The sequence below is a fragment of the Tetrao urogallus genome (assembly GCF_951394365.1).
Source record: "Tetrao urogallus genome assembly, chromosome: 2".
Classification (NCBI taxonomy): domain Eukaryota; kingdom Metazoa; phylum Chordata; class Aves; order Galliformes; family Phasianidae; genus Tetrao; species Tetrao urogallus.
Genome location: NC_136814.1, coordinates 20,590,428 through 20,606,236, shown reverse-complemented (window position 1 = coordinate 20,606,236; position 15,809 = coordinate 20,590,428). Strand labels below are relative to the sequence as shown.

At 38.7% G+C, this 15,809-nt stretch overlaps 1 protein-coding gene across 1 annotated transcript in view; it reads right to left on the bottom strand.

Annotated features, from left to right (window-relative positions):
• Positions 1-15,809, bottom strand: part of PTPN14 (protein tyrosine phosphatase non-receptor type 14) — a gene marked incomplete at both ends in the record, with an annotated part of 63,431 nt that overhangs the window by 27,488 nt on the left and 20,134 nt on the right. Inside the window, 3 exons of the mRNA XM_079549910.1 lie at positions 1,297-1,367; positions 4,241-4,308; positions 6,742-6,839. Coding sequence (XP_079406036.1) covers positions 1,297-1,367; positions 4,241-4,308; positions 6,742-6,839 — 237 coding nt within the window. The remainder of the gene's footprint in view (positions 1-1,296; positions 1,368-4,240; positions 4,309-6,741; positions 6,840-15,809) is intronic.

Here is a 15,809-nt window from a genome sequence, read left to right as displayed (position 1 = left end):
TACATTTTCATATTGGCTGCAACCTAGGCAATAGTCGAAGTTTTGAGAAGGTTCTCTTTCGTAACAGAAAACAAACCATCTGAAAACTTCTACACACGTGTCTGCACATGCTCCTGTCACAGCTCAGGAATTCAGACAGACTTCAGCTCTCAAAAGCAGGTCAGAATAGATTGCAGGTTGTTCCAAAAGAAGGTCACAATTAATGTTTCTCCTCTTTGCTCCTCCTTAGTACAGCTTACAAACAGAAATATAGGAACTAGACACTTAAGAGAAACAGGGACAGAAAGCAGGTGGAATTTGATCTGCCTGCTGAAGTAAGGATAAGTGTTTGTCCTTAGTGAAGCTGAAATGACTCTAAAGAGCACAGCAGGGGGTGGAAATCTTACTTTTCAAATCTGTGAGTTAACCAAGATTGCACAAGCAGCCCTGAGCAAAGACTGAAGAACAAAATCAGGTCTATTCATGGTCAGCTTGGAAGCTAACCCTTTGGTCTGCATCAAAGGCCCAAGCTTACATTGAAACTCAGACTGAGAATGGCCTTCCACTCAGATATTGGTACTTGTACCTTTAGAACCAATTTTTTTTGTTGTTGTTGTGTAATCAGGAATGTTGCATCTTTCATATAGTATTCCAACTACATTTCATATAGATAGATAGAATAGAGCTTTAAATGTAGATTACCAAACAAATGTAGATTATTTCCAGTAACACACAATGTCATTTTTCTAGAGGTTTGAATACCTTTACCATCAGGACACAAAAAGATGACACAAAAGAAGTCTATTTACAAAGGAAGACTTCAGGACTAACATGGAGATTATTGATTAGTGACTGTGTATTTAAATTTTTCTACAAGGAGACTTAAAACTCAACAAGATAAGGTGCATTTTGTCATTTTCATTTACATTATCTTGGGAGGGTATGTATCCCTCCTTCTCTCGAATGAGAGAAAACCTTGACGAGACCCCCTTGGACCACCCTGTTCAAGTCATGGGGGTCTTTCACAGCCCAGATTTAAATGAAACCAAAAAGAAAAAGAAGTCTAGTACATAACAAGTAGCTTTACACATGTTCCTTTAACCTGATGGTGGAAATGCTCATTTATTTGGGATGGAATTCCATGGCAAATTTGTGTGCCCAACAGGCAAACACTAATTAAAAATCCAGCTAGATGTAGCATAACAGTAACATGGAGAAAAGTTAGTTACCACTGCAAGGAAAAGGTGGGGAAGAAGGAGAAGGGCAATTGAAAAAAAAAAAAAGAAGGAAAGCTGAATCTTCACATATCAAGTTCACCTGTGTGTTCGGTGTTCCTGTGCAACCTTTTGAGTCAGTTCCTCCAGGACAGCTTCATCCTGGGTCCAGTCCTATAAAAATATTAAGTAGCATTAAAAACTACTCATCCAAAGAGACAGCATAATGCAGGACAGGAATTCCGATGGCATGCTTTAGGGTTGTTTCCTGTTTGTGCTCTTGGTGGCAGTTACAGAGAAGGAGCTTAACACCAACTGCACTGCAAATCCAGGGCACATGTTTGAGCAGGGGTTGCTGAAGACATGCAAGAAAAATATTATGGTCTGAGATGGGTTATTTTGGAGGTAAAATGATACTGTTAAAAAGAGTGCTAAGGTGGGTTTTTTTACTGCAAAAATCAGAACAGACTGCAGAGCATGGATAAGAAATCTTTTCCTGGATAGGGACCAAACAAGCCTTGAAAAGCACTTGGAAGTCTACAAATGAATATATACCTTTCAGAACAGTCCAAAATAATTCACACGCCACGCAAACTGAACTTATGGGTATTTCCTGTCCTGCAGGTACTGCCTTCCCCGTGTTAACAGGGATCAAAAACTTTGCTATCTCTTCTACTATGTAATAGAATTCACTTCAAAGTTGTGACACATTTCTGAGTAGAGTTTTTTTCTTCCAAAAATGAGATTATATATAGGGTAGAAAAAAATCTGAAATAATTGGGAGAATCTTAATAAAGGAAGTCTGTTCATAAATTCAAGGCAACAAAAAGGAAGCTAAAACATTTTCTTGAAAATGCCTAAGTTCTAATTTTTACTTTTAAAAGCCTTAAGACTGCATGTAATGTACTTCAGTACACTGCTTGTTTCTTGCTTAGCGAGGCCCTCCCTCTGATATTTGCTTCTGTCACAAAAATATGTGAGAGTGGTAGCGTGCTAATGAAAAATGGCACTGTACATGCCTATGCACAGCTACACACCTGTGGGGTGTACTGTGTACATAACTTTGTTCTTTTCACTACTGAAGAAATGCCATTTGACACACATTGTAGCCTCACAAGATCAAACAGTAAAAAGGTGGCTGCCGCTCCCTCACGCACCGTCTCTCTTCACTAATGAATTTATGGCAATGTTCTTGTTGGAGGCTCTTAGTGTGCCTGAGATTTGCTGAAATACTCCCACTTGCTTCAGGACTAGTTTATATCTATAGCACTTATCAACTGTCACCAAATTTGTGGTGAAGTGTTTACTGCTGTATTACTCACTCCTCCCCAGCAGGGCAGAGACCAGAAATTAAAGGGAAAGAGATGCCTAGAGAAACAGCTGATTTAAGAGTAGTCTCCTGAAGGCTAAGGAAGCCAATACTTTGCTATTCTTGTCAAATTTGTTAGTAGTAGCACGGATGAATGGCTAGATACCACAAAGTAGTAAGAGGAAAGCTTACCACCATACAGACCACAACAACACAGCAAAGGCAGTTGACTCACAACATAAGTTCTAGGATATAAGCCTGAAAAGTAACTGCTGAACTACATTGAAATGTGTCTTGAAATCTCATTTGGAGGCTTAAACTCTCCCCTTTTTTTTTTTTTTTTTAATAAAAACACCATCAGTATATTGAAAGAACTTTGTAGGTGTAATTTATGAGGTGACAGCTTGACTACACCTTTCTGTCTGTACTTGCAGTCATCATCTTTCCCACTTAAACTATCATACATGCCTTCGTAAGCCATCGACTATATACAAAATCATCAATTACCAATTACTAACAAGAATTCTTGTTGTAACAAGAACAGATGAATAACACCTATTCCTAACAAAGAAGTCTCGCTCCACTAGTCAGGTTAACAGAGGATCCTCAGTGAAAGGTCAATACCAAAGCTCTGATCTAGGTATAAAAGATTCAGATCTCTGCATATTCATTAATTTCTCCTCTTCTTGCTGATCTTCTTTTCCAGGTGACAATCAACTCTGCCTGCTAGCTTGAAATTGCACTTTCACACTGAGATACTGTGTACACATCACCTCTTTGGACTTGAGAATTGACTACCAGCTTACAGCTTACTGCAGTTCCCACGCAGTCAAAAAGTGAAGGTAAATGGGATGAAATGCTTTAATCATTCTCCTTCTGTCTTTCCACTTACTGAAGGAAACCAGCTGATTAATTTTTAGGCAGTAACAATTCAGGCAGGGGAAGCCCATCTCACTTCCAAATTTTGTTTCTAGCCTGACAGAATTTCAATTTCTTTTATTTTGTGAAGTTTATGCTCAAGCTCTGTGCTCATGGAGTTTCTGAACTAAAACAGCCCTAATCTAAGGTGGTGGTGTTTTGTTTCTTTTCTCCTTTCTTTTCTCTTTTTTCCTCCATTTCTTTTAATCCATTCTCCCAGATGGACTCATTGTCATGGGTTACAAGAAGTTGGCCTTTACCACCATAGTTCCCAATGCCATCAGTGACTTAAAACACTTCCCTCAGCATTCAAATCATTTGCTTGTTTCCCATTTAAATTTAAAACAATTTCACAGCACAGTCCCTGGAGAACATTTTGAGAATAGATTCACAGTTCACTTCAGTCTAACAGTCAATTGATGTAAAATCACATTCTCTTGGGCAAAGATTGCATGATTTGTCCTGTGGCACAACCTTATTACATCAGCAGTTTTTATATTCCATTGTTTGGCCATGTCACTAATGCTGCAGTACAGTTAATATACAACATTCTAAACAGCTGCAAATTGTTTTTGATTCAAGAAAGTACACTTTTTTGTTGATATCTACTCTCAGTGGAGACTTAGCAGGAACTGAAAAAGAGCTAAATTTCTATAGCACTTACCCATCCAGCTGCAATCGAGTATATTGCAGAGCAAGGTTTATTTCCGCTATTAATAATTCAGTGCTGGTGCTTTTATTCTGTTATCAACAAAGCCATCTCTGAGGCATGGAGAAATTAGTCATAAAAGACCACAAGACAGGAGGATAAGGAACTCACCATAGGAAACAAGACATACTCTCGGAGGAAGTCATGAGATTCAAACTGATGATAGTCTCCAAAATCCGCTGGAAAAAACAAGACAATTACTCATTTTAGCACTTTCTACACATATTGAGACCACACTCAGTCTTTGCGCAGATGCTTAACTTCAAGTGGGTGAGTTCTCTGTGAAGCCACAACCCAGAACAAAGATTTCTGTTTGTACTTTAGCTTTTAACACGGAGGTCTGAAAATAAAAGTGCTATTACAAGAGATCAAATAACAGCCAACAAGCAATTTCTCTCTTTTGATCCTTTATATTGTGACCATTTGCAGTGCTTAAACATCAGGAGTGCAAGAGGTTCTTTTCTTACTGTAACCTCAACGAATTAATACTACCATCTGGCAAGACCGCGATACCCCGTCTCTTTAAAATGGTACATATTTTGCTTCTCCAATAACCCCAGTCCTAACCAGGCAAAAAGAATTTAGCCTGCCTCTGCTACAATTCTACATAATTGTATGAAAAAATGCTTAATTTTACAGCCTAGGAAGTGAAGATCAACAAGTCAATTATATTGAAAAAATAATTTAACAGAGTTTCAAAATTGTAGAAAATCCTTCCAAAAGGCTCAGCTACTTAAAAAAAAAAAGAAGAAGAAAAAAAAAAAAAAAGAATATATATCTGTTAAATACACAACAACTTATATCAAAAGAATATCTTGCCGGGAGGTTTCTATTTTATATTAACTGAAGTGGATCAAACGCCATCTACAAGATTCTTATATTATAGAAGGTGGAAATCCCCACCATAAATCATATTAACTAAACATTCTTTCAAAGCTTCCAGACAACTTCATGTATTGCAGGATGCCAAAAATGCAGTTTCATTTTGTTTTCACCTCAGAGTTATGTTTTAACATAAACAGAAAGAAATCAAAATAGACATGAAACAGACTCTGCAAGTTTGAAGAAGTATTTCAAATATCTTTGGTTGCATCACACAAAAAGGACAAAGGGAGTAACACAAGGTCACGAATAAAGCAAATAAGATTAAGTGCAAGATCTTGATGCAATGGCCTTTGAAATATTATAGATTACATTGAAAATTCAGGATAACTACTGCAAAATGTTACAGATTAGCTCCCAAAGTCAGCTAAACCTTCAAGAAACACAGGACCAGGCAAACATATTTGGTGCCTATTTATCATTAACTTACATATTGGCAAAGTTTAATTTTCTCATATTACAAGATTTAGAGTAGAATCTTATATTCATCTTTTCCATTATTCATAGAACACAGCAAGATATAACAGGAAACATTTTTCCTTCAAGCTTTAACCAAGCAATAAAATACTACAACAGAACAACTGCCCTATAAAAATCATATTAATATTACTCTTAATCATAATTGGCATTATTTTTAAGGCACTGCTATTTGACAGTACAATTTCAGAGTATTTAAAAAGAAAAGCGGTTGCTGATACCTTTCTCAAACCCATTCAAGAAAGCTGGTACAGCCAGAACCCAGAGACCTGGGTTTTCATTTTTATCTACTTTTCTCTCCGTGCCAGAAAAGAGCATGATGATTAACACCTTTGATAACCAATTCTTTAAGACAGTTGCAAAGCATCTCAAAAACTACCAACGGCAGCAAGAAGCAGATCATGGCTGCTCTGGCGCTCCTGCAACTACAAAGCTTACTCAAAATGGAAAAATGAAGATCCTTAGCTTTCATTTAGAACTTTCTGAAAGTTCTATATTTTCAGCAACTCCATTTTAAGAGTCAGATTCTCACATATAAAAATTTTACTAGGGCATGATGCACCACAGAACCTGTAAGTTTCAAGATCAGACCTTCTCATTTGTTATTATATATATGTACTTGTCCCTGTTCCCTGAGAGGTGCAGTGTTGAGCGCACGATTGTTGGAATTTACTTTGAATTCTCATAGTCATGGATAGACTGAAATATATTTTCTACAAATACAGGGCTTCCTTCTTTACCCATGTACATGCATGATCTTACTTTTATTGATGTCCTTAGGAGGCTTAGAATAAAAAGCAGTTTATTAATTTATAATTCATGTAAAAATTATGGTCATGTGTTCTTTCATATTGCAGATAGTGCTACACAGCAAAATGAGTTTTTAATTAAAGGTAAAATTAAAATTGCTCCTGTGCTCTTTGATGTAATTCCACTTTAAACCAGAGAATGCGAAGCAAATTCATTACTGTAAAGTACTTTGTGGCTGGAACTAGAACTGGAGTCTAGTTCAAATTCACCAACATGGCTTTCAGAAAAAAGGAAAGCTGCAGATTGTGATGTGGTCCACCATCCCCTCCCTGAGGGTACAAGCATTTCATCAACACCAGTCCACCCACGCATTTTTAAATATGTAAAAAAAACCTGGCTGTTGTGAATAGGAGTCATACACGGCCCTAGTCAGTACCAGTCAACATCTAGAACAGCCCAAAATATCCCAGTTGGAAAACGGCAAGCAGATCACGTCATCTTACCTTGCACTGCTAAAGCAGCTAGTCGAATTCCCTGCTCCAGTGAAGAACGCAATCGGCCATCAAGAATGTCCTTTTTCACTTGTAGGTAATACTGATATCTACAAAGCAGAAAAGAAAACAAACCAGAAGGGCAGTATGTATATACAACTTCTACAGAACAACAGACTACTTAAAGCAAGAAAAACTCGCTACAAACATGTCAGGCAGCTAAACTGCAGTCAGTGCGTGGTTTAAGAAGTTCCACATCATCTGTAAAGTACACACATGTCAGCAAAATAAATCAAAATGATCCCTACATGTGCAATGTTTCCAGGTGTATGAAAAGGAAAATAAGATGTTCTAGTTTGATTTAAATGTTCTAAACCACAAAGATGCGGGATATCTGCTGGGACAACCTCTGCTATAAATTCTGCGCAAGTTACAGAAGACCACGCATTCTACAACTCATAAAGAGGCTGTTGCATCTATGTGCTGTTTTTTACTCAACTATCACCATTTTGATAGGAAAAAAAGGAATGTCAGCAATATATTTTGGTCGACCAGTGTAACTTTGTGGCCCATATAGAAGTGTGTGTGGTTTTTTTTTTAGTTGGAATCTTCATCTGTAACGTTGACCTAGACACAGTAAAGCAAAACCAATTTCTAATATCACAAACTTGATCAACAACTAATCACAAGGTAAACTACGTTTAGGCACCACTCCAATAAGACCAGTCTGCATGTCCATTCAGTCTCATGCACCCCAACCCTGGACCTGCTGACAGTAACTGATGTGCCTTGCTAACCACAGTCCAGAAAACCCAAAAGTCATCAAATGAAGGGGTTTCTTCAAGTGAAGGGGTTTCTTGAGCTGTGACCATACACATCAGTCTGATCCACCCTAACCAGGTTACAAGGCTAGGATGCCCTTTACAGGTCACCGCCCTCTGGTGCAGACCCTGTCCTTCACCCCCAGCTGCCCTCCCCTGACGCAGCTCCATGCTGTTCCCTCGGATCCTGTCGCTGTCACACAGAGCAGAGCTCAGCGCTGCCCTCCGCTCCCTGTGAGGAGCTGCAGCCACCACGAGGCCCCCCCTCGATCACTCTGTCAGAACTGGATTAAGAAAGAAGTCATACACAAGGATGCTAACCAGCCTCAGAGCCTCTGACCATGGCAAAGGAATAGCAGTCAAGAAGACTCAGGACAATAAATGCCTAACTGGACCAACTGGACCAGCACAACACATTTGACCTTAAGTTTGAACCTTTGGGAACAGAATATAAACAGTTCTTGTCTTAATGATTTCATGCACTTAGTCGCCCACCTGGTACCAAGGCAATTCACTTTTCAGCAATGAAGGGCCACTCAAATATCACCCATGTCACAGGAATTGCACTACCTTAACTACACTCAAAAACGTTACCACTTAACTCTGTGCAAGCATTAGAAAAAAAAAAACCTACATGCTTAAAACCCAGCATAACCCAAGCCATTCTTTGAGGGGTATTAATTAAATACAGCATTTTACACTCTACCTCAGTTAATTCTTTTGTCTGCAATGTGAGATGCAGTAACTTGCCACTAGACAGCACCAACGCTCTGAACAGACCTGTACTCAAGGTAGCAGCACCATTGGCAGCTACAAGCAGTGCAGCTCTCTCAGTGAAAGGCCGGTGGATATATTTTAATGTCTGAAAAGCTCCCCTTTGAGTTCACGGATTTTATGTGCACTTAATAAATAATTGTTGGGTTACTCATTTTTAGGTTTCCTCTTCCCTCTCACTTCCCCCAGAGAGGAGTAAGAATAACATTGTCAAAGAGGAAAGAAAATATTCATCAGAAGTGCTTAGACATGGCTTTCACAGAGCCATGAAGGTTAAATCTTCGGCCAACTTTGAAATTTGATGGAGAGAGGCAATATAAAATCATACTGCTTCTCAGCATGACACCTGTGCTTCAGCCCCAGGCTTCGCACTTGCCTAGCCCAAGAGACAAGTCAGCTTGTTTGCAATTCTTTGCAATGACTAACTCTAAATTCTGAAAACGCATGCTTTCATGCAAGCCTGATGTAAACTGCTTTGTCAAGTATGTAGGTGAGTAAGTGTTTGCTGAATCTGATCTTAAAGACTGCAATCCTGAAGCATGCTATTTATGGCACTGGTACATATATATGCATGAGCTGCACATTCTAGTCTGGCAGAACAAAAGGAAAATCCTCCATCTTCCTTAAAGCTCTACATAGTTAGAACAATTGCTAAAGCAGACACAAACTTAAGAGACCACACAAAAATGAAAATAATGTAGAATCCTACAACATCCTAGCTCTATAGAAGTCAAGAGTATCACCAGCTTTCATGAAGCCATGATTCCAATCGCAGTACCCCAAAACCATGGAGAAACCATAGTTTGGGTTATCTAAGTAAGCATCATGAAAAATAGGATGTCAGTGCAACTACTGTAGTACCAAATACTGTGACCACAGCTTTCAAAAGGCAAAGTGATGTGTTATACCTGCAATTTTAGACAGTACTTTAGAAAAATGTTTTAAGAAATCACTTAGCACTTCATGGAAAAGATGCCCATTTGAAGGTGTGCAAACTTGTATCTGATACCAGGTCATGCTCAAAAAATCTTAACAGCATTATTCTACAATATTATGGTACAGCATTGCATTTACTAACACTGTAGTAGAACAGAACACAAGGATTTGTTACTAATAGACTGGAGTCACATAAGGCATGAACTGGAGTCACTATTTCCAGTGTCCAGGAAGAGGTGGAGCTGAGCTGTCACTGAATGCCCTGAAGGAAGCTCTGCTCAAAGGCTGTAATAGCTTGAGGAGCTGCAGATTCATGGCTCAGTTGTTCTGCAAAACTGTGGTCAGGCTTTCTGCCCAGTCAACAGGGAACAGAAATTGGCCCATATTCTATCTAGGATTCAAGGCTCTTTCATCTGAAATTATGTTAAACATTGTTATTATGTCACTCTGCTATAGCTGAGAATGCTCTTTGTTTAGGTTGCTAAAGTATATCTATAATTTGAAGGCAATTAAACATTTTAAAAATGATTCGGCTATACATTCAGTGAGGAAAGCTGTTCCAGAACAGCACATAAAAACATGCATTTCATAAGCCTCTTATTAAGTGGTTTAGCAAGGAAAGCACATGGAAACTGAACAAAAGAAAAGTTTGCAAACTTTACCCCCGAATAATAAAGAGCAAGAAATTCAAAACTAAAACTTACAAAGCTTTACACACAAAATCAGTCTGAGATACTAGGGGAGCACAGAGAAGAAGAGAGACCACCACAGCCAAGTGGACTGACAGCTGAAATCTCTCACCCTCATTTTTGGGTTAGCAGTTTTTAGAAGAGCCTTTGGGTGCTCAGTACAATGAAGGCTACTACAGTTTGCCAGCCTGTAGCTATTTCCAAAGGGAATGGGAGTGGACAACAAGTCTGAACAAAGCCATAATTATAAGGGTATCATTTCCCACAACTCTATTTAACCATCATAGAATACATGAAGAGTACATTTGCATCTATTGCACTGAAAAGCACACTTTTTCTGAAGTAAACTGGACAGTTATGAGAACATTTGTATTCCAGAATCAACATCTGCATTTGAGCAATACATAATACGTCAGAGGGTTAAAAACCCTAGAAGCAGGAGATAAGGGTAACGTTTTGATATGTAATTACAATACCCACATTCTGACTCAGCTGCAGCTGTGTAAACCTATGGAAACTCCATCTGCCCATACAATTCCGCACGGACCTCCCAAGACCAAGTTTCCTGTTCTGCTCTCACTTAAAAAAGAACATGGGTATCCATAGAGTGTCACTGACTTTTCCCTGTACTGCTCAATCACAACTGATTACCCAATATATCCTGTCTGCTGCTCTTCTAAATATGGTGAAAGTAACTCAGCTTTTTTGATTTACACTCTCTTCAATAAGGAATATTTCTCAATACAGTCAGTCGTGCAGAACCTGGCCCAATCAACACTGGAAGTCAGATCTGCATGGAGATATTTAAGGGTGGTCTAAAAAAGCAAGAGTATGGGTTAATTTTGCAGAGTCACTGTTGGTGCACTTCATCTTCAGTTTTCCTATTATTAACTTCTACAAAGAACCACCGGGTAAATATTCCATCAATAACTACCCATTATCACACCTACCAAGCAATATCCAACTCTGACAGAAAACACACAAAAACAGGATGAAAAATGCTTACTGACCAAGGGTTTTAAAATCCACCTACTTCATACACATACATATATTTATATAAAAAGATGACAGGCTAGAGACAAGAAGGATTAGTACTGTTCAAATGCTGTACTGATCAGTCTAGATCTTTGCTATCATTCTCTGCTTTTATTTTCTATACTTCAGAGACAGGAAGGATTTGGGAAATGCACAATGTCTCTTGAACAGCATCAGAGACTTCTCAAATTTTGTTTTTAATCAGTCAGTAGCTGATTCAGTTTCCCTGGAAGCTTCAAGTCAGCATGAACAAATGTGTTTGTTTCAATACCAGTAGCTCTTTATCATGAGTACATGTTCAAATGCACACAAGCACCAGAAAACATTAGTTATCCAAGGGGTACAATTCCTTTAAAATTGTTTCTAATGATGCAATTACTGGCTTGACTTTTTTTTAATAACTCATTAGGTACCATTTAGGCACCAAGCCTATCTCTTGGATAACCGCACAGCTATGTAAATCAACTTCAATTCTGGAAAAAAGAGAGACCTGCTTTACTGTTTCATATGTCCAAAATAAAGTCTTCAAGACTCAAAGGAGAGCTAGATTGGCCTGCAAGTGATTCAGCTCTCTTTGAACTTTAAAAATAAAATAAAATGGAAATAATAAAAAAAAAACACTATTAGAGTACAAGATGATCTTCAAGAATTAGGGACACAATAAAATTCTCACTGAATCACAACAACAGCCTGACACAGGTTATTTAGGTTTACCTCAGAATGGTAATATTCTTCTGAACAGAGACTATGTGTACAGTTATGCAATTATCTGCCCACAGGGGAAGCAATTTCTCATGAACAGAGGACTTTTATCATGAACTAGAATTATTTTAAGCATTAGCTTTGATATTTGTGAGTTTCTTATTCTTTTTACTCCTTAAAACATGCCATGATCTTGGCTTAAGTAGCAACAGGATTCCATAGAAAAGTACATGCTACGTTTTTAAAGAAATTCATTATTTTAAGCATGTGGTCTTTCAAACTTTCTCAGCCTTTGAGCTGGATGAGTCAGATTACAGCTATTCAATGTGGGAGCAAAGGAACTATTTGATAAAGACAAAAAATATTGTTTTTATTTATTACACGTTTGAGAAAATGATAATATTTAACTCTTCCTGGTTGCTTATCTGAGAAAAACATGCTTTAAATAGAATTTTCCTTATTTCATGAATAGAATCTGAAACACGTGGCTGGTGAAGTAACTCAGACAGGAAACCAAGGAAGATTTGGCAGAGTTAGATTTTGTTCCTAAGCCTCAGTCGAGAATGCTGCTTACTGGATATTACTTATTTGATGCGAGTCGCTTGATATCGCAACAAAATTTACTCCAAAATCGAGCTGCGTTTTTAATGGCAATAAAGAAAGGCAGGTAGATAAGGTTGGTCTCTTCAGATACAATCTTTAGAATATTGGCAAAGTTGGTGTTTTGATTTCTGGGCTTGAGCATGCTGAAACACATTTGGAAGTAAAGATTCCATCAGCACATCTTAATCTCAAGGCATTTTAGAAAAAGTTGTACATACATTGATGATGTCATTGACAGTAATGCAGTGCTACCGTCTTGTCTTTGCCTTTCTAAAAAACTTAGATGATGCTGATAAACACCATCCCTAGCTTGCTCCTCTGCAATTTCATCCATTTATCTCCCAGCGGAAGCCTGATATTTCGCAGCATTAGACAATAGCCATTTATCTGGGATTTATGAAAGAATATTCAAAAATAGGGCTGTGCTCCACTACCAAAGAACAATATTTTTCGAAAGATATTACTGAAAACAAGTCTGCCACACCCTGCAGCAGATCTTCAGAAAGATCAGTAGCCTTGCCAGAAAGAAGGAGACAAAAGAGTCTTTGTCACACATGCAGAAGGATATTCCTTCAGAAGTGCAAACTATCAATGCCAACAGTAAAAACAGTCATAACAGTTTTTAGGATAGGAATTCCTTCATCAAACAACCCTAGAAGGTAGGTAAAGGTTTGCTCCAGGTAAGTGAGAAATGAGATTGTTCAAAAACAGCATCCACCTCTCCTACATCCTGGTTTCCTTAGCAGCTGAGTGGAAAAGATGACGGAAGCTAAAAATTAAACGTATGGAAAGATTGGTGTCATTCCTTTTCCCCTTCCAATTAAGGTAGAACAATGCTGGGTTAGCATCATTTTTTATGTCTTTGTACAACTGAAAAAGGAGATCAAAACACAATTCGTATCTATCCCCTCATCTCGATCAAAAGACAGTTCATATCTACCCCCTCATCTCTCAGTCTCTCTCATTTTAGAAGCAAGAGTTTACAGCTAAATGGCAGAAAAGAGAATTTGGATAAAACAGGCGAATTTCACAATGACAGGCATTTCCTTTTGTTTTGACATGCAATTTGCAAGCAAAGAGACAAATAATAAACTTGCTTGCTCTGAGAGCAGAGTGGCTGAGGATACTGGGATTACTCAGTCTGGAGAAGAGGAGGCTCAGGGGAGGCTACTGCTCTCTACAATGGCCTGAAAGGAAGTTGTAATGAGTTGAAGGTTGGCCTCTTCTCCCAGGAGCAGTGATAGAACAAGAGGATTGCTCCAGGGAGGTTGAATATTAGGAAACATATCTTGGAAAGAGCAGTGCGGCAGCAGCACAGGCTGCCCAGGGAAGTGGTGGAATCACTGTCCCTGGAGGTGTTCAGGAAATGCAGAGATATGGCATGTAGGTTACTATCCTATTCAGCATTCTTACTGGCAGCACAAGACTGAAGAAATTTGGAGGTTTGTGCAGTGCTGGAGTTTCCCTCTCCCCATGCTGGAGCTGGGGGATGAAGCAGAACCACGGAGTACCATGCTGCTGCTCGCAGGCCCTGCCTTTCTGCAGACACCTTTTGTCTCTAGCCACCAGCGCCATGTCCTGACCCATTGATAAGACCATTGTGAGAAGGGAGGTTAGATTTTAAAGAAATGTTTTGTGAGCACTTTGTTTATCCTGCCTTTTTTTTTTTTAGAGACCACAAGCACTTACATGCACCCGGTCCCCGTTGAGGCCTGCAGACATGACACGCGCCTTCCAAAACACGTACTGCTTCCTTGAAAGGCTTAGCCAGCAGATGCAACTTTTTGGTATCCACCAATTTCTTTATATTTAAAAAGGAACCCCCAACCACAACAGATCCATCCTCTGTCCTAGGATCTACTCTGTTTTTAAAAACAGTGTATTATACTTTTTGGATACTCTGAGTTCAAATAAACCCACAAATATGAAGCCAAACCTTAAATCAGAAGGCTAGTAATAGCATGCTTTAGCAAGAAAGGGAGGCATGCCACAACCTGATCCTGATTTTCTGCCCTTGAACTCTTGAATTAATTATAACAAATTACAGGGAGCCCCACTACAATTTATAAGCACAATAAACTCCCTCACAACCACCTATAATTTTATCAGGGTTAATCCAAATACCTACAGAATTATACAGTACAAAACTCCAACACACCGTTTAGAGTAAAAAATGTGGGAAGCCATATTCTCTTGCTTTACAAGCCTCATCTCTAAGCAAAGGCTAAGTATGCTCCCTTCAAGTTAGAGTCCAGCAAAGCCAGACCTGGTGATACCACCAGATCGTTAGCAGTTATAAAGGCCAGAGGAGAACTACAAAAATTGCAAAATTTTCAGCTGAAAAATAACATTCAATATAAGCATAAATATCACACAGAAACACTAGACTAGAATATCTGGGATTGAGGAGTTCATTAGCCATGTTTCTTTAAAAGTAGTATGCTGCACAATCCATCTGTTTTGGATTTTTTAGCACATGCTACAATAGTTTTATTGTTCAACACGGCAGTCCCACTGACTTCAGAGTCCTCATGTACTTCACTACATGTTTGCGCCTCCTGAACTGAGACAGACACATCTGGCTACAGAGGTTACAGTATGGGAGAAGCTTGCTCTCTTAACAATTTTTTTCTTAAATGATCAAAAAACAAAATGGAACCAATTCAGTCAGCTGAATTATTCAGCAGACCAACTGTAGCAATGCCATATACTGCTTTTTTTATATAGCTCTTAAAGGCTACGCATGATGATCAGTATTTTCATTCTTGCAGTCCAGTTCACTTCAAACAAACAAACAAAAAGAAACTAAAAACTCAACACAGTGAGCGTGTTGGAGGTAAGGGAAAGATGCAACTTTCCCTAACAGTGATACCACTGGAACTAAACCCAGATCTCCATCAATTGGCTCCACAGCTAGAGTGATTATCAAAGCCTACGAGAAAAATCAACTCATGCTAAAGTTCCTTCACCTTTTTTTGTGCAGTCTGAAAGAAAGAAAAAAACAAAACAACAAAGCACAACCCACAGTACTTTACAGCTTTTGTTTTGTTTATTGGTCCAAAAACTGCTGCCTCCACCCTCACCTCCTTACGAACACAGTCTCCTCCATTTCCACACAGGATCCTCATGAGGAAACAGAGCGCACACACAAAGAAAACCCTCTTGTTTTTTTCCTATTTTGAAACCCAGCAAAATTTCAGCAAAAATGAGATTAGACAGTAATGTGAATAATAGCTTTGATTTATTTCCTTTACTCACATGTGTTGACTCAGTTCAAAATATGCTGTTCTCTAACCTGAAGAGTATATGCAGCTAACCTTCAAGCTGTCTCCACTATGGGAAAAGGTGGTTTAAGTTGCATGTGGAAGCAATATGAGTCAACAGTTTGAAAATTCTCCTGGTAGCCAGCCAGGTTAATGGCCAAGCAGGTTAGACTATCACGCAAAAAAAATGTGGGGAGTTAACTAAACATCTGTGTACTCTAGCTCATATTCTGCAATACTGGAAATAAATAGATAAG